General features: G+C 42.9%; 1 protein-coding gene across 1 annotated transcript in view; it reads right to left on the bottom strand.

The window, feature by feature from the left end:
• The window catches only part of cdk14 (cyclin-dependent kinase 14), a 173668-nt gene that overhangs the window by 145322 nt on the left and 1994 nt on the right, over positions 1-26352 (bottom strand). Inside the window, exon 2 of the mRNA XM_041941703.1 lies at positions 20399-20430. Within this exon, the coding sequence (XP_041797637.1) occupies positions 20399-20430 (32 nt within the window). The remainder of the gene's footprint in view (positions 1-20398; positions 20431-26352) is intronic.

The raw sequence follows: 26352 nt of genomic DNA on the forward strand, positions 1-26352 counted from the left end.
GCTAAAAAAGTGGGGTCAAGGTCGAGCTCCAAAGCTATTTTGACATGATAGGTCATTTGTTTAACACTTAAAATTATGACACCTGAGACACTTAGATTTGCAAGTGAGTCCAGATTATTTTGTCACAAATACAGTAAAGCTTCTAAGGTTTAGCCGAACTTCTAATGTCCAATCATTTTAATTATGCAGACAGCAGGTAGTCTCCAATATTTGTATAATAAATACTTAGATCATTTCAATGTCAGAAATATTCAAAAAATGTTATCAACACAATGGTGTTCCTGGCTAGAGACACAGAGATTTTAATATTAATAAAGCAAAAGTCCTGCAGCATACTTGGTACCACCAGAGGTCTCATTACAAACAGCTTGCCAAAGCTAGTGCTTAAAGCTAGTGCATATGCCTTCACAACCTTAAGTGAATAGCATTCAGTTTGTACCAAAAGGCAACAATTGGCCCAATTCATCAGCAAATGATGTGATGCATCAGTCTAACCTTAACCCACAGACTGCAACCCACCAACCAAAATGCAATGTTCCCATGTCCCGCTTCCATTTCTGGCCTTCTAAAAATGTCATGCTCCCTCCCTCCAAGGGCCTCCTTGGTCTAAGGATGGGGTGAAATTCTGGAGCAAAAACAAATTTACACATGGCCAAATGCAGGTACACAGACCCATAGTAAACACCCGGCATGCACACCGTGACCAAACCGTGACCCCATCTCTGTGGTGAAAACAGCATCCAGATTTAAACAAGGAAAGTGCAATATTTTGTCAAAAGAGAGGAGCTGGTATTTATTTCACTCCAAAGGTCAGAAAGCATGATTTTATTTCTCCTCTGTCCTCCCACACACAGGCCATTCATTAAAGGCAATATTTACCTTGACATTTGGAGCTGACGTCAATTCTTTTGGCTCATTGCGAGAGACAAGCAATGATGGAAAAACACAAGGAAAGACTGATTTCTGGACTGCTATGAAGGTTAAAGGAAGGTCAATTCTGTCAGTTCATCAGTTTGGTCTGTTAATTCCTCCAACACCTTAGACACTGTCTAACTGATGCTGATCTCATGCATTTGTTAGTGCATTGGGGGTGTGTACAAATTACAAAAATGAAAATTACAAAAGACCTAAATGTCAGGTTTTATTACTGAATAAATGTACTATTTTGACCTGCTAGACCTTCTCATCATTACACTTCTATCCACCAGGACATTTGGAGCCAAGTTTAAATTGTCAGGAGTAGTATTCTCATCAAGTAGTTCTTTATTCTGGGTGACTGGTAATGGACTTGTCAAACTCTGTAGCAATACATAGCAAGGTACCTATACAAAAAACAAAAGAAACAAAACTTTATCTCCACTAACTTTATTGTGGATGCATCCCAATGTTTCGGTGACCCTCTTAAAAAAAATCCCCAGTTTGTGTCAAGCCACGCTCTTGCATATCATCCCCCACTCCTCCTGTCCTGAAACGTCTCTACTGTCTAACACGCCTGAAAAACTATGTTGTTAAGGTTAAAGAACAATCACGGCCATGGATAAAACAAATAAATGACTGAAAAATGAATGGCGGGAGAACATGATGCAAACCAGAGGTCTCCTGTGTCGGCTGTGTTAAGACAACTATCCATCCTGACCTCCTTCTGAAGAGGTTATGCAGTGTCATGCTATATGGCTGCCTTTGCTCCTGACAGACATGCGGCTACAAGAGGTCTTTGTCAGGAGAATATAAACAGAGGTCGTTTTCGACCTTTGAACAAAAGACTGATGTTGCCTCTGGTGTCTCCGGTGAGGACTGACTCCCTTTTCTGTAGCACCGTGAGTGAGCAACATTCACATTTTTATCCCCAAAGGCCGAGCAACTAGAAGAACTGTCCCGCATTCCTTCTGTTGGGTTTAATGGACACTGCATCATCCAAAGGCCAGCAAGGGCGTAGACTTTCACTCTTACTTCACCTAAAATCTGCAAAGGTAATGAGCAGTCTGCATGAGTGCCTGCCTAACCCAGTAAACCCACAACATAACCGTCAGGCTGATTCACAGTTATATCCCGTTCCATTACCCTTCTTATGTCTCATTTCCTGGAATCACCGTCCTCTATCACGTCTTCTGGTGCACAGTCAGGGCCCATTTCCTGCCTGCACCCACCAACAACACAGAGCCTCGGAGCATATGGGGGAGCTCTACAGCCTTCAGCATGATGGATGTGACATCGCATTCAACACCATCATCGCGGCATGCTTCACGACAGAGGCCCACCAGGCCAGCTCCTCATCTCCATTTGCATTTTAATACCTCAGCAATATTTAATCCATTAGGTTTTCTCCAGGGCCGATTAGGAGAGGGTTAATTAAAGACTCCAAATTTATAATGGGATGCTATCCCTGCCCCTATGCTAACACTCAGGGCCTCCTGCTGACCATGATGACTGAGAGAACTCATCTATAAATATACTCAACACTACATCTCCCAGAATTACCTCTTAGGGACCCTGAGGCTGGTGTGAGTGATGGCAGAAACATCCTTGCTAAATTACACTGATAGTGCTAATCCTCAGATAGGAGAAGGGAAAGTTATACTGAGTAAAATTAAATTACTCTTCAATACGGACTCCTCCAGAGGGAAGCGAGAGCTGAGCGAGCAAACGGAGGGTTAGCATTATTTCAGCTCAGCCATCATCCTCAGATTGGGAGAATTTCTGACCCGAGCCCTCGCGGGCTAACACGTGCAGATTAGCCAGCAGCTGTCACAAATCAGATTGACAGAGCCAAGTAAACATGGCCAGTGGTAACAACTTGAACTGTGACAGTCAGTCAGTCAGGATTAGCCACCACAGTGGGACTCATACGGAGGCAAACACATGCGCAGCACTCAAAGTTAATGAGTTCACTGAAGCTAAAAGGCTATATGCTAAAAATGGGCTCATGGAATGGGACAGCAGATCATCACATGCATATTTTTAACCTCCATTGAGTATATTCATTTATTCATTTCAAGTCCCTAATCTGAACCCTCACCACTATTTCCCTGAATTTAGCCGTAGGCTGCTGAAAACATGGATGTTTTTCGCTATTTTTATTACGAGAGCCAGAAACTTCAAATTAGGTCAAAGGGAAGACAGAAAGCCAGGGCTGAGTTGGGACGAACAAGCAGCAACTATCATCATTTACTGTAATAGGAGACATGTCGATCATGTAGACATTTCCCAAAACCTGCTCTTCTTTAAGCCTCAATGGTGCACATTTGGGCACTCTTGGTCAACTTGTCAAGTCAAAAGTTTCCCTGTTGGAAGTACCAATAGCAGGATTTGCCACAGATGGCTGCCATTTCGATACTACAACTGCGAGGTACCTAATTTTCAAATGCGCACATCATGGTTTTCGGGAGCTTTTCGTGGGTAAATTAGAATTGAAAGGAGTCGTTTTACTTACACTAATTTTTCTATTTTTTATCCATTTTGCATTCAGTGTCGTTTCTGTTCACATTCCTCTCAAAATACAGAGAGACTGATTGTCTGCTGATCCCACATCAGCTTTGGTTCCCTCCTATGAAGCAGCTATGTCCACTTTCTTCAAAACAGTCAAATAATAGTTACGAGTGGAAGATTGAAAGGAGACAGAACATCCCTGGCTTCTTCCCTCAAAACGTTCATCTACTCCTGTTTTATTTCAAACTGCAAATATTCCTGCATTAATGTGTGGTGGCATTAAGTATTAAACAAGGCATGGACACTGATGGAGTGTAGACAGAGAGGAGAGGAACTACTGAGTGTTTTAAAGGTAATGGGACTATCCGTTACAGCAGCCAGAAATAAATGAAACACAAAATATGATTAACTCATAACTTAAATATTCTTTTCATTCGATGGCAGCTGTCATTTACTTATTTTGATGACTACCTTTACTTCTATTTGAGAACTTGTTATAATACTGAAAGTGGAAGTCTGTATAAAGCCTGCTGTTTCTCCAGGGGAGCTGTGAAGTCTGATAAATGTCCTGAGGTGATCTTTTTTTTGAGTCAGCGTCGGTTGGGTCTCAACTTGAAGTCTACAAGTTTAGAAATGAAAGAAATCTGGGAGGGTGGCATTAGAAAGTGTGTTTACCAGAGCTCTGCTGCTCCCTCCTCATCTTGCTTGAGGCTAGCAGCTCGTGCATAAATTAGCCACAACTAGCATAACACGTCCAGATCCCCGACCCAGCCATCAGTGATCGAGTTGCATTGTGGGTAACGTAGACGACATGTTTTGGCATCGATATAAAGAAGACCATATCTCTGGTTCTCCTGATTCGATTTTGGTAGGAAAAACCTATCCATCATGAGTCAAACTGTGTGTGCAATGCTAAATCAATTAAGCTCTTTGTTAAAGCTGCATTAATCAGTTATTTTAATCTAATTTCAAATGACTGTGTAATGTATTGATAGCAGCAACAAACCAACAGGGAATCCTCCCCTGACTCTGTGGATCCCATTAGCACGATGGAGCTTCTTTAGCATCTTTCAGCTTGTTGTTTTGGTTTTACAGGCCCTGTTTTTACTGTTTTGGTCCTCAGCGCTCTCATCAAACTCGTTTCCAGGCAGCTGTTTAGTTGTCATAAACCCACTGTACGCTACCTGCCCCACCACCAATCAGCAAACAGGGGGAGAGACAAGCTAGTGAACATACACGCTGAAAACACTGGGTTAAAACTGACCCAGTGTGGGGTCAATATAGCACCCACACAATATGGGGTTAACTAAGCCGAGCACCAACAGAGTATTTTGATCCAGTGCTGGTGTTCTTTTTATTTCACTGTTGGCTTACTGGATAAACACAAGCCTCTGTTGGGTAGCTGTCTGGCTACTGGTGCTGGGTAAAATTAACCCAGTATTGTTTCAGTGCTGTACTGATCCCACACTGGGTCACTTTAAACCCAGTATCTTTAGTGTCTAGAAGAGCATTTAGAAACTAGAAAGAGCCAGATACTTGTCTCAGGAGTTTGTGGAAACTAAAACAGAACTACTGAAGAGGGAATATTGGACTGAAAATTTGTCAAAGGCAAAACTCCAAATGAAAGCTAGTGTTGCTCTGCGTCTACTGGATGTCTAAACAGGCAACAGTTCGTTCAAACGTTAGCCATATCAACTTTACGCCACAATGCATGTTGGTTTAGGAAACAGTTTACCGTATTAATGACACATCGCCACAGACCTTTGATTTCTCTGCCATAATGTTGATGACTGTAAAAGTCAGTGTGCAGTGATGAGCAACATGTCAAGAAGGTTTAACTTTAAGCATCATCGAGGAATTATAGGCACATATTAAGTACTGGAGATGCAACCGAAAGAAGAGACAGAAGCTGCGTTTCCATTCCAGTTGTTCGCAAAATAAAAGCAATATTTCTGAAATTTCGGCAAAGTTCAAATGCTACTTGCACCGTAGCCGAAATTCTCGTAAATTCTCGGACGCCCCGCGAGATGTGGGAACAGCTGAAACAGCTGTAGTGTTTTTGTCTGCTACTTATTGAGATCCAGAAAACAATAATTAAATATATCTGACTGCATGCGGCCGGCCCGAAACAGGGAGTCCACTGACCTCGGAGAAGTGTAAATGCGAAAACCGTGTTTCCATTACACTTTTGCGATACACCTAAATATCGACACGTCTGAAAAACCACCTCACGAGAGCGTAAAAACGTTTTTGCGATATTTGAGAGGATTTTCGAAATTTAGGTGTTTCCGTTACCGTTTTTTATTGCGATATTTAGGATTTGCGCATTTCTAGGGGCAATGGAAACGCAGCTACTGAGGGGATTTTTCAATGGACCTCTGTGCAGTCAGAACCTTTTACACTGAGTCAGTGTCTCACAGTCATTAGTTTATGGCTGGGGGCTTTCTGAATTGAGTATTTACATAAACCTAATCCCAGCACTAATGTTAGAGCCAACGACAGTTTCTAATGCTAATGTACAGGTTCTTATTAATGGACTGAAAACAAATGTAAGAGCGCGCGCACACACACACACACACACACACACACACACACACACACACACACACACACACACACGAATGAAATGAGTAATCTTGGTTCCTCTCCTCCATGGTGTGCTCAGCCACAGAGAGGGATATGGAGAGCTGAAGCAGCAGCATGGTGTGGTGCACACACACACACACACACACACACTCACTCACACACACACACACACACACACACACGACCCAGGAGCATTCAAGGGTATCTATCAATATCTTCCTCCAGCTCAGGAAAAAGGGGAGAGCAAGAGAAAAGACGAGCTCAGAGGTCAAACAGGAAGGAGCACAGGACATCTTGAAGTGATTATCAAACACAGAGCTGAAACATGGATCCTGCCCTGCAGTGGAATCTGGTGACTGCCTTCAGACTAATACATAGGAAGGTGACATTGGTATTTCACTAAAACTCTGATTTCATTCAGTGTGGTCCACCTCTGATACATAAAATATTCCTACCTGGCCACAGGCAATGTAAAACATTTGATTTGCTTTTCCAATTTCATTTAGTCTTTTCGCTGTTTTTCAGTGTATTAAATCCTAATTTCAAGCCTGTGATGGACCATAGTTTCTCTGTTCATTGATATTTTAATGTGTTGGGGGGGCTCCTGCTTTACAGCACTGCTAAAGCTGCAATATTTTAACGTCAGCAGAGAGTTTTACTGCTCCATAATGGTGTAAATGCAAGTTCATTTTTTTGAGGGAGCCACCACAGTGTCTGATAACTGAGAATGTGAGTGTACGTCTGCATTGTGCTTTTAAGAACATGGAGGAATAATTAAACAATATGTGTCAAATTACTATTGCTAAATTACAATTACTAAATTGTGCTTTCACATTACTGAATCACTGCTCTCTAATTAATAACGTGTACACAGGAACTCACAGAAAATAGCATTGTTGACATTTTTCTCCGGTCAATGCACCGGATCAATACTGAGCTCATTAACAAGACAAGACACACCCTTTACACCTTTCATCCAGACTGTATCTAGACATGACTGAATCTGATCACATTCACACCTGGTATTAATATGTGTCTCCAGTGTCCACACTGAGATCACTCTGTCCAGCTCCGTCCTGTTGTTCTTCTTCTTCAGATAAAGACTGTGTCAAACTATGCATGCGCTGTCAAAATGTAGATTATATTTGCACAAGACAGCCACCAGTTTTATCCAGTTAGTGATGTTATCTCTGCCAATGTAGTTGTTGCATGATGACTGAAAATGCAGTTGTAATGTGTCCCTGACCACCTTCAGAGGTTGTCTGGCTGAATAGGTCACAATCCGTCCTCAATGCGTCTTGGGTGCATTTAAACCCGTACCATCATGCGGTCAAGCACTATCTGATTGCAATCTGACCACCCAAACACATTTAATGCAAGGTGTAAGAGGGGTTGCAGTTTCTTTTGTGCATTCATTCAGTCTCGACAGGCTGCTGACTCAGTTTCTAGCACTGCAGTAATCTCTGGCCTCACATCACCTTACATAAAAGCAGTTCCACAGAGAGAGGTTTGAAAATGTTCAGTTTGGGCAAAAGAGAGCAGTGGCATCAGATTAGGGTGCAACATATGTTGAGCAGGGTATGGGGTGCCCCTGATTAACATCCTGTCAGGGAGCTTTGTTGCATGCCGTTCCCCATCTATCTCCCTCGGTTTCCATCATCTCTCTGCTGTTGTCTATCAAATAAAACCATGAATTTCCTCCAAAATACTTTTAAAAAATAAAAAAAGGGTTAACAGGCATAATCCCAAGAGCAGCCATGTGTTTCCACTCATGCACTCCATGGCCTGACAATCCAATTAATCTGTCACTACTCAAGGCCAAGCCTCTGCCACATTAACTGAAGATGCAGGGTGTTGTGTCTACTCCTGTAGACACCGCCAGAAATTTAATTGAATAATTTTAATTGTGTTTTCATTAGTGTGTAATAACCTGACAATAGGGCTGGGGTTAGGAATCATTGTGTTTTTGTCACCTTAGAATGAGCCCTTTATTCTACAGAGGGAGCAGGTGCCCTCCATGTTTCTGCAGCAGCCCAGTATGGACAAACGAAACGCTGGCTCTGGAGAGGGGCTTTCATGTTTTCAGTGGCCACCATAGTGGAGGGTGAAGTGAGGGTTGTTAAGTTGGTTGCAATCTGCAACCTCAACACTAAATGCCACTAAAATCGGCCAAGCTGCTCCTTTAAAGCTGCAGTGCAGAAGTTTTGTTCCCTCTATCTGGCAGTGATAGTAATTACACTGTCAATGTCCTTCTGACACCATACTCTCCTCCATACTCTGCTGTTGCTGTAGCCTACTCCATCGCTATGGTTGCACCCCCTTCAGCTCTCGCAGACCAATCATTGCTGGCTGATGAAAAATGCATCACTTCTTTCACCACAGACGCCAGATTTAAAAACTCTAAAGAGAGATTTACCTGGAAGTGAAAGGTATAATCAGCATTGCGTGAACTCATCTGGCAAGAACTTGAGTGTGAGTGTTTAAATTCATTCATCTGAAACCTACATTGCTTTGTTCTGTCACCACTGTGTTGTTATTTCATTAAAGCACTTTTAATAATGAGAAGCTAAAACCAGAGCAACATCACATTAATTTCTACAAAGGCAGATTTTTAAAAATCTAAAGAATTTTTTAAAAAATCTTATCAAATTGTTATCAATGAACTCAACCATGTCTCTGTATGTTGCAATATGCAAAACTTCAATATCATCACAACTCACATTTTAATCGCAATATTTCTTTCCAATGAAGCTGGCGGCTGTGAAACAGGCTGCAACGTAACCCCGCCGGACGTTTGTGTGCCACTAAGTGTTTTTGCCGCTGATGTTATTCTAAGTGAGAACTTCATGGAAAAGATCCCGACAGAGAGTTAAACAGTAAGATCCATTTTGTTTCACCAGAAACAGACGCAATATCGCTTTTGTTGAAATGAATTGAAATGAATTAATGGCGCACGTCCATAGTTATGGCACACTGCAGATTTTCCACGTATCGTGCAGGCCCATTTGATGCCATTTGTAACAATAGTGGGGCTGGCAGGTTTCATATAAAAACGTCAAAAGCACATGTCAGTTTAAGCTTGATCCTAACACCTGGTAATATGAACACATACAGAACGTACAACCCACACAGTGATGCTGCCTGCCTGGCTGCTTCAGATGCGAGCACCCAGGACAGCCCCTGCGCAGCTCACTGCAACATGACAGTATGTTCTCTTCAGAACCGAGCAGCTTAGTTTATTGTATATGCACGCTCGCTGCTGACTCCCCATTGACATGCACTGCAACACCCGGAATTCATTTCAAAGGTGCAAATGGGATCATGAGTAACATATCACATGAGTGATCACATATCCTACACACTACCTGAACTCCACCAGACACTCAACACTGTGCTGTGTTCAGGTGATCGCTGCCTCGAAGCAAGTGCAGGAGTCAAAGGTTGCTGCTGACCACACAGAGCCCCCTCAGGATTGCAGGATGATAAATTCTCCTATACAGTAATGCTGCTACGATCAATCAGACACTGATTGTCTCTCCATAGGCCTGATGGAAGAGAGCCAGGTATCAGCTGAGTGCTATATCGGCTGGCCAAGGATCAAGCACGCAGCTTAGGCAGCAGTATACTAACAATAAAGTCAATACTGAGTGTGTTTTATGTGAAAATAATCTAAATCCGTCTATTTTCTTATTATAACTGTAATAAGATTCGACATCAGACACAGGGCAGATATTTCCTTCTCTCACCACTGTTCCTTTGACCAAGTAAAGACTAATCTCATTCTGACTCAGTACTTAGGCATCTCTTTTCTACCATAACTGACATTTTTGAAAATGGAAGCGACTGATAGCGTGTAAAGGGGCTTATATTAGAAGCACAGCATGAGAAAACGTGTGAATTCCTGGGCCGTGATTACTGCCAGACGATTCTGAGAGCAATACTCAATATGCTAGTCGGAGCGTGACCTCACACAATCACACTTCCCAGGAGCATAAAAGGAGTGAATGAAAAATCTCAGATGAATAAGACATCAAGTGTTTTCTGCTGCAGACGCTCACTTCTCTTGCTGTAACATATGGGCCGTAGCTCGTTCTGATCCTCTGCTAGTTAGCAGGCTGACGTCGTGCCACCGGCTGGAAGTGTTGTGTCTGAGATATGACAGTGACAATGAGTGTCTGACAATAGCTATCTGATATTCATTGTGTCTGCAATTATAGACTGTGCAGAGGCTGCCTGTCCTTCAGAAGATATAAAGTGTGATGTTTCTGGTGCTGGTGGCGACTGAGGATGAACACCGGAGTCACGTGAATTCCGTCAAAATGCAATCACATCGAGGGACTTTTGTTTGAAAGGTAGCCTGAGCTGAGCCCTCTTCTATCCTGCTTTGCTGCATGCTTTCTATTATTCCCTTTTTTCTAGCAAATATGTTCTAATTTTGGTGTAAAAGTGGTATTAGCTTAGCATTACAGCATGCTAACATTTGTAAATTAACAGTAAACACAAAGTAAAGTTGAGGCTGATGTGAATGTCATTAGTTTTGCAGATCTCTGGTCATAAACTGAAGTATTGGACAGAGTGAAAATTGAACTGATGACAGTGCTGGATGAAAAGTCAGGCGATCGCCAAAGTGGATCAGATTCATCCTGAAAGGAGCATAAATGTACGTACCAGATTTCATGGCGATCCATTCAATAGTTGCTGAGATATTTCAGTCTCTGTTGTCTGTTCTGTTGTGTCCAATTTAGCCTCAAAAGCTAATCATTCCTACTTTGATGACGTCTTGATTGACATTTTTGACTGACTGTGAAATTAGTTTAATATTCTGGTTTCTAACAAAATACCTGCAAAAGTAATGACGATGCCATCAGCCTTACCTGTACTTTGGGCTAAGGGCTAAATAGCAAATGTTAACATGCTAACCCACTAAACTGAGATAGCGAATGTAGTAAACATTTCACCTGCTGAACAACAGCCTCATAACATTATCACTGTGTTAGCATTTAGCTCAAATGTTGCACGAACATGGCTGTAAACTCTTTATCTTGTTATCCTTTGTATTCTCTACTGTTGCATTTTAACATATCGAACAAATATTTCTGTGTTAATCTTGGAAATGTCTCGTTGGTTCCAGGCCTTAAAGCTGAGAACTCAGAAACAGTCATTATTGACAAACTGTCACAAAGGCTTAACCTTAAAATGACCTACTCTTGCCTGAAGGTCATTCCTAAACCCTCGCCTTTCATTTCTAACAATCATGCTCTTGCTGTGTCTGATCGCTCATCATGATTCCATGTCACCTTTGACCCCGAGTCTTTTCATGAGGACGCGTCTCAACGACACAAGCCAAGGGTCTGGTAATGTGGGCGGACTGTATGTCCAGAGAGGAGAGGGTGACGCGGAAAGGCATTCCCCAGCAAGGTGGAGTGATCCGAGCCGAGCCGGGCCACAATGTGCTTGCACTCAACCCATTTCAGAGGGTCTTTTATCTCCGTGACTTACAGGTTGATCAGCCCTAATGCTTCTTCATCTCCTCCCCAGTCACCTCTCGTGCTCTCTGGCTCAACATTTTATTGAATTCATGTCAAGGTTTACATCAACAAACATGTAGGACATAAAAGTCAAGGGATCTTCACAACGCTAACCAGAGAGCGCTTTAATCAACAGCCTTTCTGTGTCCTTTCGGGGAGCGTTATCAACGCGGCACATTGATTGGAATTTTCAAAGCTGTCAAAATAAGCGCTGGTAATTGAACTTCAACCACAAACAAAATCAATTGAAAGGGACTTTGCTTTTTCTGTTTTGCCCTCTATGCATGCTAATTTTCTATTGGACATGCTTAAGCCAATAGTCAGTCACGTTTATAACCTTGTTCTTAGAAGGAGTGATGTTGCTCCAAAAAGACATACAGTGTACAAGGAAGGAAAATCTGCATTCCCCTGGCTGGAAACAGACAGTATAGCTTATGAAAACAGACGGAGCAGATGCTGATGGCATTTCTAAATTCATCAGGGCTTAATGGGCTGAGAGAGATGTTTGCTAAATGTGATCAAAACTGTCATTCACCCCGTGAGGCGCTCTCACGAGGGAAAACACATCAAAAACCATGTCGGCCATTTTGTCCGCTCTGATTCTGCTTCGGCTTCTGTCTCCAGATCAGCTCGGGATGCGGGTGGGAGGTCGTGGTTAATTCCATCATCAGTTAAAGCGTATATCACCGCCCACTGGCACAAGACAACAGGGCTGCAAAGTGGGAGGAAACCGCATTACGCTAAAAAAACAGGTTACCCAAACAACCACAAAATAATAAATCTAACCGATTACTGCAGCAGGTCAGTGATCAGATCTGTCAACCTTATTTTATGACCGTGACTTACTTATTTTAGGTTTCTTAGTGTTACAGGACACTAGGCCCGCCCCCTAGCACTCGTCCAAACCATTAGTCGATGAGAAGAGATTTAGTCAACCAAGTTTTCATTCGTCAGTCAGCTGCAGAAAAACAACTCCTCAAATTATATGTTGATGGTCCCCGAGCAGTTACAACTCCGACCGTTTTTGTTGTAACACAGGAGTCTGCTGCTAACTGTAGCAGCTGTTAGCGAGTTAGCTCAGTTAGCGGTGCAGCTAGCTGCCTCTGCCTGGAGCGGGCTGGGAAGTCAGAGCATCTGACAAGTCTGCAAGTGTTTGTTTTTACCTAGCTATGAAGTTATTATTCCATGTTTTAAACGCGACTTGTGTTTTATACTGTGTTGATGTAAAATATGATGTAATGCAAACTTGTAAACTTGCACTTAAGGCATTATTTGAGCGTTGTATTTTTCTGTAATGTAGCACAGTGTTAACAATGTGACATCAGAAATCAATCTCAGCCCTGGAACACAATGCCCTCAAAAATATAGATTTAAATCATTTAGTTGATATCATAAACATGCTTTTTTATTTATTGGCTTAAACTAAAGACTACCAGTGGACTAGGAAATTGTCCAGTCGGGCACATGTAATCATGCAAAAGCCGTTATGCTTACACGAGCCTGAGAAGTTGACATTTTCTGGACAAAGTCTAACTGAGAAGGTCACATTTCTATAATTGGCTGTCCAAATGACAGAAACTGGAGCTCCCACATAAACAATTCTATGTAATCAGATTACAGCAGAAGGTAAGCTGGTTACTTCAGAGCGTGTGCTGAATGTTAGGCGTTAATATGAGTCTATTATCTGTGTGAACTATTACTCCCGAGATGAATTGGTATGAAACATCCTTTGACTGAGAGTAAAATTCTGCTGCATGCTCCCCTGACGGCTGGCTAAAAATCAAACTGAAAAATAAAAACCTGACGAAACATTCAGCAGTTTAAACCACTTCACTTTGAAATTCAGGTCAGTGTGGATGAATTCATTCAATGAATTCAACTGCTGTGGTGTGGCAGTTTGACCGTCCTCTTCACTGTAGTAAGTTAACTGAAGTATCAAAGTACGTAGAAACACACCACACTGACTTCTGAAACTGCCGGTAAACTTTGTCAAACTTCAAACTCTTTCCCAAAATGAGCCATCACAATTCATAGACTGACCCGCCTCTTCCACTTTCCCCCGTCGTTCTCACCGTGGTGGTTTTCCAGACACTGAGGGACTTCACTCAACATTACAGCTGCTCGCTTCTGCTTTCAACTCCACATGAAGTAGCTAAGCAGCTCATCTGGCTGAAGTGACAGTGTGTCTACAACCTCAGTGACCATCTTTCTGCTCGCGCTTCAGCCCCCCATTGTTGGACCATCCCTGTTTTTTGTGTCGCCAAATTTGGAAATCTCTACTCAACTAAACCAATGTCAGGAAAAAACAAAGAAAACACACTTGGAATAAGTCATAGGCCTTTAAATTAGTCCATCCAGGAGACTCTACGTGTGTCTTTGATGAGGTGCTTTGAGCATATCATTAAAATAAACTACAAAATGGGGATATACTGTAATATATAAAAAATACATATATAATAGTTATATATATTAAAAAAAACTTTTCTGAAACCAACAAATCTTTTCAAACTCTATGGAAGATTTTTCTCTGACCAGTCAGCCCTTTGGTTGAAAAACAGCCACACTTGAGAGTAATATAGTAACAAACTGAACCAGTGCGGACGACAGCACAGCGACATACACACACTGGCACTTTGTGGTTACGGTGACATTACGTTTAAAATGAAGCAAACCTGAATTCATTGGAGTTTTTTGACTATTCATGTGATGCAGTTTTAGAAAAAGGCAGTTAAATTAGATTCGGCTGTATTGGAAATGTTCATTCGAGGAGGTAAAACATGAAAAATGAACAAGGTTGAATTAGTTTGGGTCCACTTTAATCCTACTGTGAATGCAGAGGGAACATTAGGATTCCAGGCTCACACTGTCACAAAAACAGATGAGAGCAGCAAGAATGTGAACGCGGAAGCGCCGATTTTTTCTTCCTTTTACAAGAAAATTGTGCAGAATTCACAGCGATTTGCTCGCTGCAACTAATGACAGCGTTTTGCTTTTAATTGATTCTCCGACAGCTTCCAGCAATTAAGGAGCACATTTGTTGCATTCGTTTTTGATCCCGACACCCAACGCATGAAATTATTCAGCTCCAACTGGACTGAGAGGAGATGATGAAGTCTGAGTGTGACAAAGGCAGAAAGAGAGACAAAGATTCAAAGACGGCTAATGACAAAATCATGACCTCACGGCAGCGAATCAGAAACTTCGAGCTAAATAAGTCAAATGTTAAAGACATTCCCTGACAATAACCACACACACACACACACACACACACACAGCAGATATGCAGACAGACCATCCTCAATAATCAAAGGCCATCGTGCTCTTTCTGTGGAGTGCAGCACTTTTACCACAGATTGAGACTGAGTCAGGCTTCAGGTTCTGTTTCTGTTAAAGTCAGAGGCATACGCATAGATAGGAGGGCAAAAGCTCGGGGTGTTCGAGCCTTTCAGCCATCTGTAATGACTCACATGCGAGCACAGATGTCCTTCCTTGGTCAGAGGTTTTGAGGCAGAACAGCACTTTGTCCCGCAATTAAACTCCTTGAACGCTGACAACTTCTTCTGTTCACATTTTTATGACAAGTGACCTCTCCTGGCCCAGTGACTAGTGACTATTTATCTGTGACCTTGTCATAGTGCTACAGAACCACTTGAGGACGTTAGGTTGGATGGAAGTGTGTGAAATGCAGTTTGTATTCTGTATATTATGAACATGGTCCTCGCTTCCCTCTAAGAAATCTGCCCAGCTTGGTCATGCCATTCTGTCTATTTACACGCTCTCCACATTTTTTCCTCTGGTCATGTGTGCCACCCGTGTGATGGCTCAACATCCCTCCAGGGGGGCCAATTTGAGAACCACAACCTTTGACCGCCGGCAGATCAGAGTAGAATTACCGTCTCACCACTGTACGTCTCCACCAACCAGTCACACTGCGGTTCACATTCATGTCTGTCCAGACTCATATATGTAGTGAAGACGTTGAGGGAATATAAGAAAAGCTAACAGTGTATTTTTTGGTGAAATGGAAGTTATCGCCATAGTGACATGTCTGATTGCCGTGAATAATTTCCAGTGAGAAACACGCAGGAGTACAGAGGAGTGATTCATCACAACAACAAAAATCAGCTGAGGCTCAATTTCAGCTTGTGCTGGACTACAAAGCTTCAAATATGGATGCTGCTGCAAAGGAGCTACAATTTGTAAAACATGGATGTTTCTCACACACACCTCATTGTATATATCTTTATTGTTCATTTTATATTTTGCCCTCCTTAACTTATTGTTCAGCCTTTTGTTTTTCTGTCTTTTTTTCTCCTCGTTTTTTTCTATGCAAGCACATTAAGTGCAACGTTTAAACCGGAGTCACACATACTTGGCCACTGAAGCCGATTCTGATTCTGATTCTGGTCCTCAAACGGCAGCACAATCGCCACAGCTTCAAGATTAGCGTCGCCAATTCAGCAACTGACCAAGGTGAAATATGGTCACAATCTCCTCTTCTGTTCCTGAGTCGTGGCGTCATTATTTTATTGATAGTGGAAGACAAATGACGTATTTTCTCAACTGGCTTCAGGACTTGCAGGCTCTCTGCGACATCAAGTCTCCTCAAATGCGATGTCACCACATCAACTTCCCAGCATACTTTGTCTGTGTCAGGACAACAACTCTGCCTCTCCCGCTGTCTGGACGTAGACCCAGCCCTCTCGCTCTGACCAGCCATCTCTATGCTTTAAACAGACACATAGTTTCCTATTCACTGTGACAAATGATAATCAGTTCAACAGACGTGAGTGCCAAACAAACCCTGTGTGCCCCTCTCAGACACACACAGGAGGTATAAATCTGTATACAGTCACACTCAGATGCTGTAGCTGTGGGCCATCTTTCAGTTTCTTGCAAACACCGTGCTGGTCGACCGGAAGGAGTCTTTTTCCTTCTTGGATTCTTTACATTCTTCTTTAGCGGCGAGGCCCATTTATAGCAAATGGTCCGAGCTGATTCCCATGGCACAGACTTCTAGAAATGGTCTGCTTCACGTCGTTTCCCCACAAAAGTCCCTTCCTGAACATGAACACGGGCTTTATCTTCCCGTCCAAATAGTCCCAGGAAACATGACAAACGGCCCTGTTACCAAACACATGTGACGTGTGTGATACCCGAGCTCTCACGCCGCTTCGCCAACAAAAATAAGGACCTCTCCAACCTTCTCTCAATGGGAAAATCTTACAGTGCAGCATTCTTTCATGGACACCACACCACCACACTGCAGCTGAGGCTGCAGTATGAGAGCAAACAGTTTCTCCTCCAGTTCTACACTCTTCTAGTCATGGTGAATGTGGGACACATGAATCGGATGATAAACAGAAAAAAAAAAGTCACGCTGCTTATGAGGCCGGCTGAGATGAGACGGACGACACAAAGAGACAAAGACTGCACGTGGCAGGTTTCTTGGAGGTTTAAATGCATAATGCTGACAGTCCTCGCTGTATGTAAGGATGGCGGTACTATACACTGCTTTTTTTTTCTTTTCTCAGATAAAAGCATCTGGAGCTTAGAGACAGTAATTCCCAAAGCTTGGGAAGTTACAAAGTGGTTTCCTTCACCGCTCAGGAAATGACAGCCACTGGGCTTCTTATGAACATGTCCACTTCTGGGTTTATTTTTCCATAATCTATCGTATGTATTAACTGGCACTAAACATTCCTCCAAACCACAACTTTTCAGAGGGTGCATTCATATCTGCACCTCGTTTCACTGACATTTAAGATCCGTTTGTGAAAGACACGTATTGTGCCAAGGACCTAATAAACTGGTAACTGAGTGGAAGTCAGCAGAGACCACTAACAAGTTTTTTTTTTTTTTAACTGTAAAATGTTCCGCTCAGTACACATCATTGTTGCTATGTGAAATCAACATGACAATATATCTGATTCTCAAACAGCAAAGAGGTTAAAATTTATTTTAGGATCAAATCCCTGCCTTTACTGATTAGCCTGCCTGCCTGTAGCTCATTGTGACTGGTGTACTCTGTGTTTCCTGTCATCATTAGAAATTAGCCTGAATTGATTGCAGCTTGAATCGCTGCCCACATCTTTGACTTGTTCAGCAGTTCAAAGAGGTCTGCTGCCGCGCTCACTGACGCCTGCTTCCTCTGACCGAGCCAATCACAGCCTGGTAGGCGGAACTGAGAGTGGGCATCGTCGTCCTTTGCCAGAGGCAGAAAAACAGTGAGATGAGAGCATGCCTGGATGAGATTACATTACGTTGTTGTACAGTAAATCAACTTACAGAGATAACAGCTCAAATCAACGTACATATTTGAAGTTCACTTGTTAGGAAACACATCACTGGTTGCCAATTGGTAAGGACAGGTTTAAAAAAAAAAAAAGAGAGAAAATGATGTGAATAAAAATAGTGATTCAGTGTGAAAGTCAGTCTCATACTGATGTTTTTGCCCTCGGGTCTCTTTTGAACACACCTCTGGATCTCAGCAGGTCAATTCCACAGAATAATTCAAGGAATCTGCCAACCAACCACATCAGCAACATGCACGCCACATCAACACGAAGCATCCTGGTGTCTTATCACTTATTCATTAAGCAATGCCACTGCCTCTCGCAGACAATATACTGGCAAGCTTCCAGGAGCTTATAGACCATGTGGTTTGCTTTACAGCAAGGACGCAGCTTTAGGTAGCCTCCTGCAGCAGGTGCAGGCTGAGCGCCGCCGAACACTCGCTGTTACTGCATTCTCGCACCTATTGACTGTGTCGTCAACCAGAGAGAGAGCGTGAGAGGAATCAACATGTTACGGCTGCCAAACAACACTATGTGAGACAATCCAAGTGACCTGCAGGAGGAACTGAAGACTGTTTTGGGATATGATGAGTTGTAATAGCTTGCCACAAAAAAGGTGGCCCCTTCTGTACAACAGTGGAGCTCGAAACATCTGGGGTTGGTCAGTACAACAACATGTAGTCTGAAAAAACCAAATATATCAGCTGTTCTGTCGTGTCACATTTACTGAGGAAACTATCCTTTTCATTCCTGGTTGTTTTATTTGTTAATGTTGCAAATCAAAGAGCATGACTGCTCTATGATGACTTCAGATTCTGATGTCTGGCTATTTTCTGCAGTTTCTCCATTGATTTTGCAGGTTTTATTGGCCACTCCTAAAAGCATCATTAATAATTGCTTGATCTCCCACACTGTAGCACTGCACTAAAATAATAATGGTGTTCTGGTAAATTGAGGAGCATATTTACAATTTACCTTCCCGACTACATTACAGCTGCATATTCTATTGTACACCTGCTTTGCACACCTTAAAGCTGCACTCATCAACAGTTTTCTATTAACAGTGGTTCAAATGGCTGGGAGTACTGTGAAAGGTATCACTCACAGTGACAAACCCACAGAGAATTATCACCAGCTCTGCAGTTTTCCTCAGGTCTACTGAACGTTCAGCATCTTTCAGCTCGTTCTGGTATCAGGGCCCTTAGCTGTACTGCTTTGAATCACTGTTCTCATTAGCCTCACTTCCAGCATCTTCAGGCAGCTGTTTTCAGTGGAAAAGCTCTGTTAAACCCACTGAACACGACCTGCCCAGCACCAAACAGCTGACAGACACAGTGAGCGACGAGCTGGGGAACGAGCACAGTGGAGCGTTTAGCAGCTACACAGCCAGATATGTTTGTCAGGAGTTGGTGCAAACTAAAACAGAGCTAAACAGAGACTGAACGTTAGACTGAGATTCATGAGGTGGACACATACTGCACCCAGCTCCAAATGGATGCTAATGTAGCTGTTTGCTCACACTTGAGCCACTGCATCCATGTAAAGCAAGCTGTCAGACGTGATGCTGTGGAGTCAAACATGGATGCTGCATTAAGTCACAGGTGCCTCCTCCGTCATTGCTATAAAACACATGTTAGACAACAATTTAAGCCAAATTTACGTCAGTTTGCAAACACAAATCATCGCTGCAGCCATAAAGCAAATGAGCACAAACGCTTCCAACTAAGCATTACAATATCCAGAATGAATCACAGATGCACTGCCTGGAGATCCCCACTTGAAACACAGTAAACTGCTGTTAATATGCTGTCCACCTGTCACCTCTCCGCGCCACATTTCACCCCTTTCATCCGATGTCTTTCTTGGGACTGGGGCAGGGAAGCGAGGGTGTTTTTTAGGAATTTTAGGCACGTGTCTGCACTCTACTGCACTGCGTGCTGCAGGAGAAACATGCAGCAGATCGCTGTAGCTGCTCAAAGAGAAAGAGAGGAGGCCATGACTGTGAATCTGTGGACGTTATTTCCTGTCCTCGGCCATTAGCTCACTACGTGTGCACTGAGCGCCCTCAAATGAGCTGTTATCTGACCACGCTTTTTAACAACGCAATACGAATGACACAGACATTTTAGTATGAATAATGGGGGCACAGTCAGCTTTCACTTCAGGACAGTGAGCACAATGTTTCGAGGTGGTTGCGGGATGGATGTGCCCTGGGTATACTCATGCAGAGAGCGTGTGATTGGTGCATTTGGTGGGGTCTCATTTGGCAGGCCAGAGAAACTCTGTGATGGCGACTGACCCTGAGGGACGTCTCTGAGATGAGAGGGAGAACCACCATGCTCTACACATGAATATATTACACACCATATGCACTGAGTTACAGCCCGATTCACATCCGAAAAAAAAAAGAGAAGAAAATCAACTGCAATGCAGTCCTGACAACATCTGGCCAACAAGACCTTGATGAATAATTTTCGTGAAAAATACAGCGTGTAACACTGGTGCAGCCCTGAAACTGGGCCAGTAATGTCACAAGCTCCCAAAAAATTTTTTCCATCCTACCTCATCAAAGCCGCTGTCCTCTTTCTTGAAAGCTGCGAAAAGAAGAAAGGAAGAGAGAATCAGACACTGTCTGTATTGACATCTTCTGAAGACTGAACAAAATAAAAAGCTTAACGGTACAGATGCAACACAGAGCCTTGCTGTCACTGTGCTGAAATGCATCATTCCAAGCTCATTAAAGCAGCGAGGGTTTAGGTTTAGACTGAGCTGAGGAGGAGTTCAGTGGTCCAGGTGATAACTTCTTTACAGGTACAGGTGAAAAAAAGGAGTAAATCTTTGTTAAGAGCTCATTATATCAGATTTTAGATAAAACAGTGTCAGCAAATAAGATGCACATGATTAAAATATTACAACCAAAAACGTGATCAAAGACTGGCTGCTAGCATTGCTTAAACTGATGTTTTACAGTGATGTTGCAGTTATCTGATACTCCAACTTCAGCTGGTATTTACAGTATAACATCATGTCTGAAAGTCACGACATCACAGCCTTGACACACTGCACAGCGGCAGTGAGGAGCCTCGCTCATTAATAAGGCCATTCAGCTGAAAAGCAACATGTTGCTGTGAGTCTGCACGCTCAAACTGAATATTAATTGTGATGAATAACAATACCAATACTTTGTACTTAAAGTAAAGAAAGCTATAGCTCCAAGTGTATGTTTATGTTGTAATAAGGAAGTGGTTTGTTTTGGTGAGTACGTGATGCAGAAATTTGACAAGAATCAAAATGTTGACTCTAGAAATTAGCTCTATAAATGATGGCCGTGTGGCACAGTGACTTGGGAACCTTTGCAGTTACAGCTGGTATTAAGGATTCTCATTTTGTCCGTTCACTGTGCTCAGATCCGCAATATCAGATCACATGCAAATTAGGTAGGCGGAGCTCAGGTCACACTCTCATGAGACCTCACCAATGTGCGAGGAGAGGGGTCATGTGACAGATGGACACAGGTGAAGGCATCCATGGGCCACCTTTTGGTCATGTTGCTAACTATGCTGATGCTTGCTAGCACTCGTGCTACTTCATCTACCCATCCTGCTGTATGGGTCGTCAGGGAACAACATGCAATATGTTGCATGTGATGTTTTAATGCAAGCAGAAGAAAAAAAAGTGCTGTGATACAAGAATCTTTCAAGTACAAGTACATAAAGAGCTATATTAATTATGTCTACATTCACACAATTCCTGTTGTGTTTGACATCAATACTCTTCATATTTATGAAGAGGAGGGGGAATGCAGCTTTGATTTCTGAATTACTATCACAGCTCATGAGGCTTGTGGAGAGCTTTATTAACAGGCAAAGGATGATTTTTCACTTATTAACTCCTCATCATGATTATGTTGTCTAATGAGAAAGGCAGTACAGATGCTCCGGGGGCCGCTTCATGCTGGAATGGCTTTTTTTTTTTTATGTCAGAGTGTGTTCGGAAGCATCGTCAGCCCGAGCACTGAGCCGTTAAACTGCTGCTTCCTCCTCCTCAGAGGGTCAGCACACACACCCCCCCCAAAGACTCCCCCCGACACTCCAGACAGCATCATCACAGCCGCAAATCCACGCTCGATACAATGGATTAGACTGCAGGTAGACAATGAGGCCTCTGCACTGGCTGGCATGTGAGATTTAGTGCTCACTGGACCAGAAAGCCATTCTAGATTTATATGTTTCGTCTTTGTAATAAAGAAAAAATGAAATATTAATTCATAGAAATATTTACAATGTTTTGGGGAAATTTATTCAAAATGCAGTAATAAGTAGTTGGCTTTTTCCACATTCACATTTTAACTAGATATGACGGAACAACTTGAGAAAAATCACTCGTTTTAATATTTCTGACTGATTTCATGCTTTCTACACAGATTTAAAGCACGGCTGCAGACAGATCTTGTTTCTACATCTTGTTGTTGGTGTGTTTTTTCTGCAAAAACAATTCAGCAATTGAGCAAACAGTCCTACGTTCTGTTCGTGGATATCAGCCACGACCACTGCAACCGAACTGATCCCGTCTGACGATGCTGAGCGTCAAGCTGCCGGCTGACAGCTCTGCACTGTAGCCGCTTCGGCCAAATGTTACGAAAGGGGAAGCTAGAAATGCTACTCCGATGGTGTTTTCAAACCACAACACGCAGTCTCAAACATCACACACTTATGCTTATGACTTCCTTACTGGTCGTCTTTGACAGGGCATGTATGGTGGCGGCCACAGAGGCTGTAAACCAGACGTTCTCGGTGTTGTCTCGCCGCTTCACAGAGTTTAACTACAGCTGCGACAGCTGACCCCCCAGCTGGAGAAAAGCCGTCACCTCCCACACACTGTTATTTATAGAAATTATAATTAAAGGAGTAGTTCTGTATTCTGGGAATGGGTTTATTGGCTTTCTCGCTGAAGGTGAGATGATCGATACCAATCTCATCATCCATTAAGAATGTAACTAGAGGCAGAAGGCAGTTAGCTTAGCTTAGCCTGGCTCTGTCCAAAGGTAAGACAACACACCTCCAAAGTTGCTACTTAACCCGGCGTGTGCCATTATTCTAGATACAAACTGAAATTTAAAAACCACACGCTGTGGTCTTATATCGGCCACATGCTGTAGCTATTTCTTGGCATCGATTTGGCGACGAGGCGTGAAGCTCGCGCTCCATTGGAAGACGGACGATGAGAATATTTTCATGCAAGAATGATCAGCTGTTCATGTGACAGCATTTCACAATTACAAGTGAAGACGCACCTTCGTATACAGATGAGGACACTTCACACCAGGCATCTCAAACCGGTTCCATAAAGGGCCGCGTGGCTGCAGGTTTTCATTCCAACCCAGGAGGAGCACATCAGGCCAACCAATCAGCATCAAGGGTTCACTTAGTTATCAGCTGAAGACTGAAATCAGCTGATTAATTGATTCCAGCCTGGTGTGCTCCTCCTTGGTTGGAATGAAAACCTGCAGCCACACAGCCCTTTATGGAACCGGTTTGAGATAGCAACCAGCGCAGAAAACCACGTGCTTTGACTAAAACATTACCTGCGACTTTTTGCACGCGATTTGAATAAAAAGACGTTTTGAAAAGGTTTACGAAAAATATCAAAGATGCCTTGTTTGTGCTGAAGGAAAGTGTTCAGCGGCATTCAGTGGAGAGCGTGCATCTGTCAACACGTGCTGTCAGAGCATCCACTGCAAATTATCTTTATACTATATTTACCTCCTGAGCACATACAGAAAGAACAGAATCACTTTCACAAAGAAACAATGAGACGGAGACATAAAACAGGTGATTACACACACGCGCATGCACACACACACACACACACACACACACACAATGGCACTTCTTCAACACCTCATTACTGCTTCTACAGTTTTTCACACTGCATCTCTCACTTGAAGGAATTTGCCTTTTGATCAAAGCCGTGAGGAAAATATTACGAAGGCAGAGCCGCCTCTCATCAAGAGGTGTTTTCACTGTGCTGATAATTCAACCTGCAGTAAGGTCACCTCCTGTTTTATCTGCAGAATGTACACAAAGCTCAGTCTTAATTCAGAATATCAGTGGCATTTATTTATCCAGCCAAGTCTTCTCCAGGAACGCCGTACTTCACACTCACATAGTCAAAGCACATCCACAATAACTCTACAAACGCCTTTTACATGTGAAAACATCATACGTCCACGGTCCTTGTGTAAAGACGTCACACACGCTCACACGCCTCAACGATAGCAAAACTCAAAAATCTCATCTTCATCCTATTTCAGCTACTGGGTCTAATTGACATGTTTTCTGTTGTCAGACAACTGCATGAGCATAAAATAGTGATCTGATGGTAGCTCATAATTGTCACCTGTTTACACAATAAACAGCTACTTCTGCTCTCCAGTTGATGGAATCACCGTTTTATCCAATCACAATGCTGTCTGAAAAAATGAACAGGAATAACATAAATACTGACAACACCTCTATCAAGTGATTAGCGATCCTGATATTTGAAAATATTGGTCACAGAGAAGTTTAGAGAAGACACAAAGTTGTCTTCGCTCTCCCACACACCCAGAACAGGCTTACTATTGTCATCAGTTTCCACAGGCTTAGTTTTTGTCTACAAACTAGAATGGGGGGCTGGAGCGTGCAGACTTATCCACTCCGAAACCAGCTGTGAAAACCTCCATGTTGGAGAAAAACATGACTACAGGCGTTCACACCTGAGAAGAACAAGAACATGTCATCAACAATCGGAATCTATGTTTAGAAATAAGACAAAGAAAGCATCGCATGTGGAGGTGCAGTGTGCAAACGGCAGCGAGGAGGTCGGGCGATGAAGGCGCCGGCTTCATGTGGACACACTCTCAGTCACACTAATACCTTAAAGCGGCAGCCATGCTCTGCAGGTTAACTGCCTTGCTCAATGGCACTCCTGTCAATGCTCTGTTAATTTACCTGACTGCCCTGATTTATCGTGCAGGTCCACGGATCAGAGCGGCCTTTCAGTCATGACTGCAGGAGAACAACGTACTTGTCTTTTGAGGGGATGATCATGAAGAAGTTTGTTTTCGTGCAGTTGGAGCAGAAAACAGACTATAAAATGGCATAAATGTGGGAAAAAAATCACCCGATCAAGGTCGAACCTAGCATTTCCTCCACAGCTGTTTGATCTTGGGGTCATGTCCCTGACCAATGGGGTCACGGGACATTTGGCTGATATTTGATTTACCTTTAATAAAAATGCATTACGGGGATATTGAGATGCTGCCTAACTTCCTGATCACACATCTGATGCTTTCTTGATGATCTTGACACACAACCTGCCATCCTCACACACATATTTCTAATGACTTGCCAAACCTGGGCTCACGTTTCAGAAAAGGCTGAGAAACCCTGCATCGGCCCATTAACCGGCTTTGAAGCTATCAAAATGAAAACCTCCACAAGGCATCGTGTTGCACCGAGCCATAATTTGACATGTGATGCAGCCCTGCCCACTGGGACCGGTTGGATCAACACTGTTGCAAGGACATAAACAGCAAGGCTGGCTCCTGAATGTGCTTTGTTAAAGCATCCGTAGAGCGGAGCGAGAGCCCAATCGATGCTCAGATGTGTTGATTTAGATGGGAGGAAAGATGGCCAATAGGAGATGAGCGTCAGCACGGCAGAAAAGTCAATGCCAATCTCTCTTCTCCCCCAACATCGACCCAAACTCACTTCTGTTCATTTCTCATCTTTTCTCATCCAGCTACTCATTCGCTACACGCACGGCTTCAAAAGGCCACTGAACCCTGTGACCGCACCAAGGCACTGCTGTGTGTGTGTGTGAGTGTGTGTGTGTGTGTGTGTGTGTGACAGCAGTAGGAAGTGTGTGTGAGTGTGAGAGAGGAAAAAAAAGGGAAAGAGACAGAGAGATGAAATGAGATATGATGGTTGCACCTTGACAACCGGTGATGTGATTGCGCATTCGTGGTGATTTTAGTTGAGAGTCACGTGCGAGTCTGCTTTAGCAGTTCATCACTGGACAAGAGCAAAAGCAGGAATGAAAAGACATGATGACGGCAGTGATGATGCAACTCTAACACACACATCCAGCAAATAACCACAGCCCACGTATTGCTGAATGTGGAATTGGCCATTTGCCAATTTTATACATCACTGACAAGATTATTTGATTAATCAACCCGTCAGCTGACAGATAATTAGGTGCCATCTGTAATATGATATGATAAGGAATTAATTGCTTACATAGTTTTGCTAATTAGTCCAGCTTGTCAAATGTAAATGTATATTTCGTTTATATAGTTTTTTTCAGTTTTAGGCTGTTGGTCAGACAAACAATATCAAGACAAGCTGAACTTTATTTTCTGATGTTTTAATCAGCCGACAATTTCTCGATAAAACACAGAAATATCCTGCAGATCAATCAACAATTCTGACAGTGTTCAGTTGCCGGGTTACGCTGTCCACATCACTGAA

Source organism: Chelmon rostratus, chromosome 8, assembly GCF_017976325.1.
Source record: "Chelmon rostratus isolate fCheRos1 chromosome 8, fCheRos1.pri, whole genome shotgun sequence".
In the NCBI taxonomy this organism is placed as follows: domain Eukaryota; kingdom Metazoa; phylum Chordata; class Actinopteri; order Chaetodontiformes; family Chaetodontidae; genus Chelmon; species Chelmon rostratus.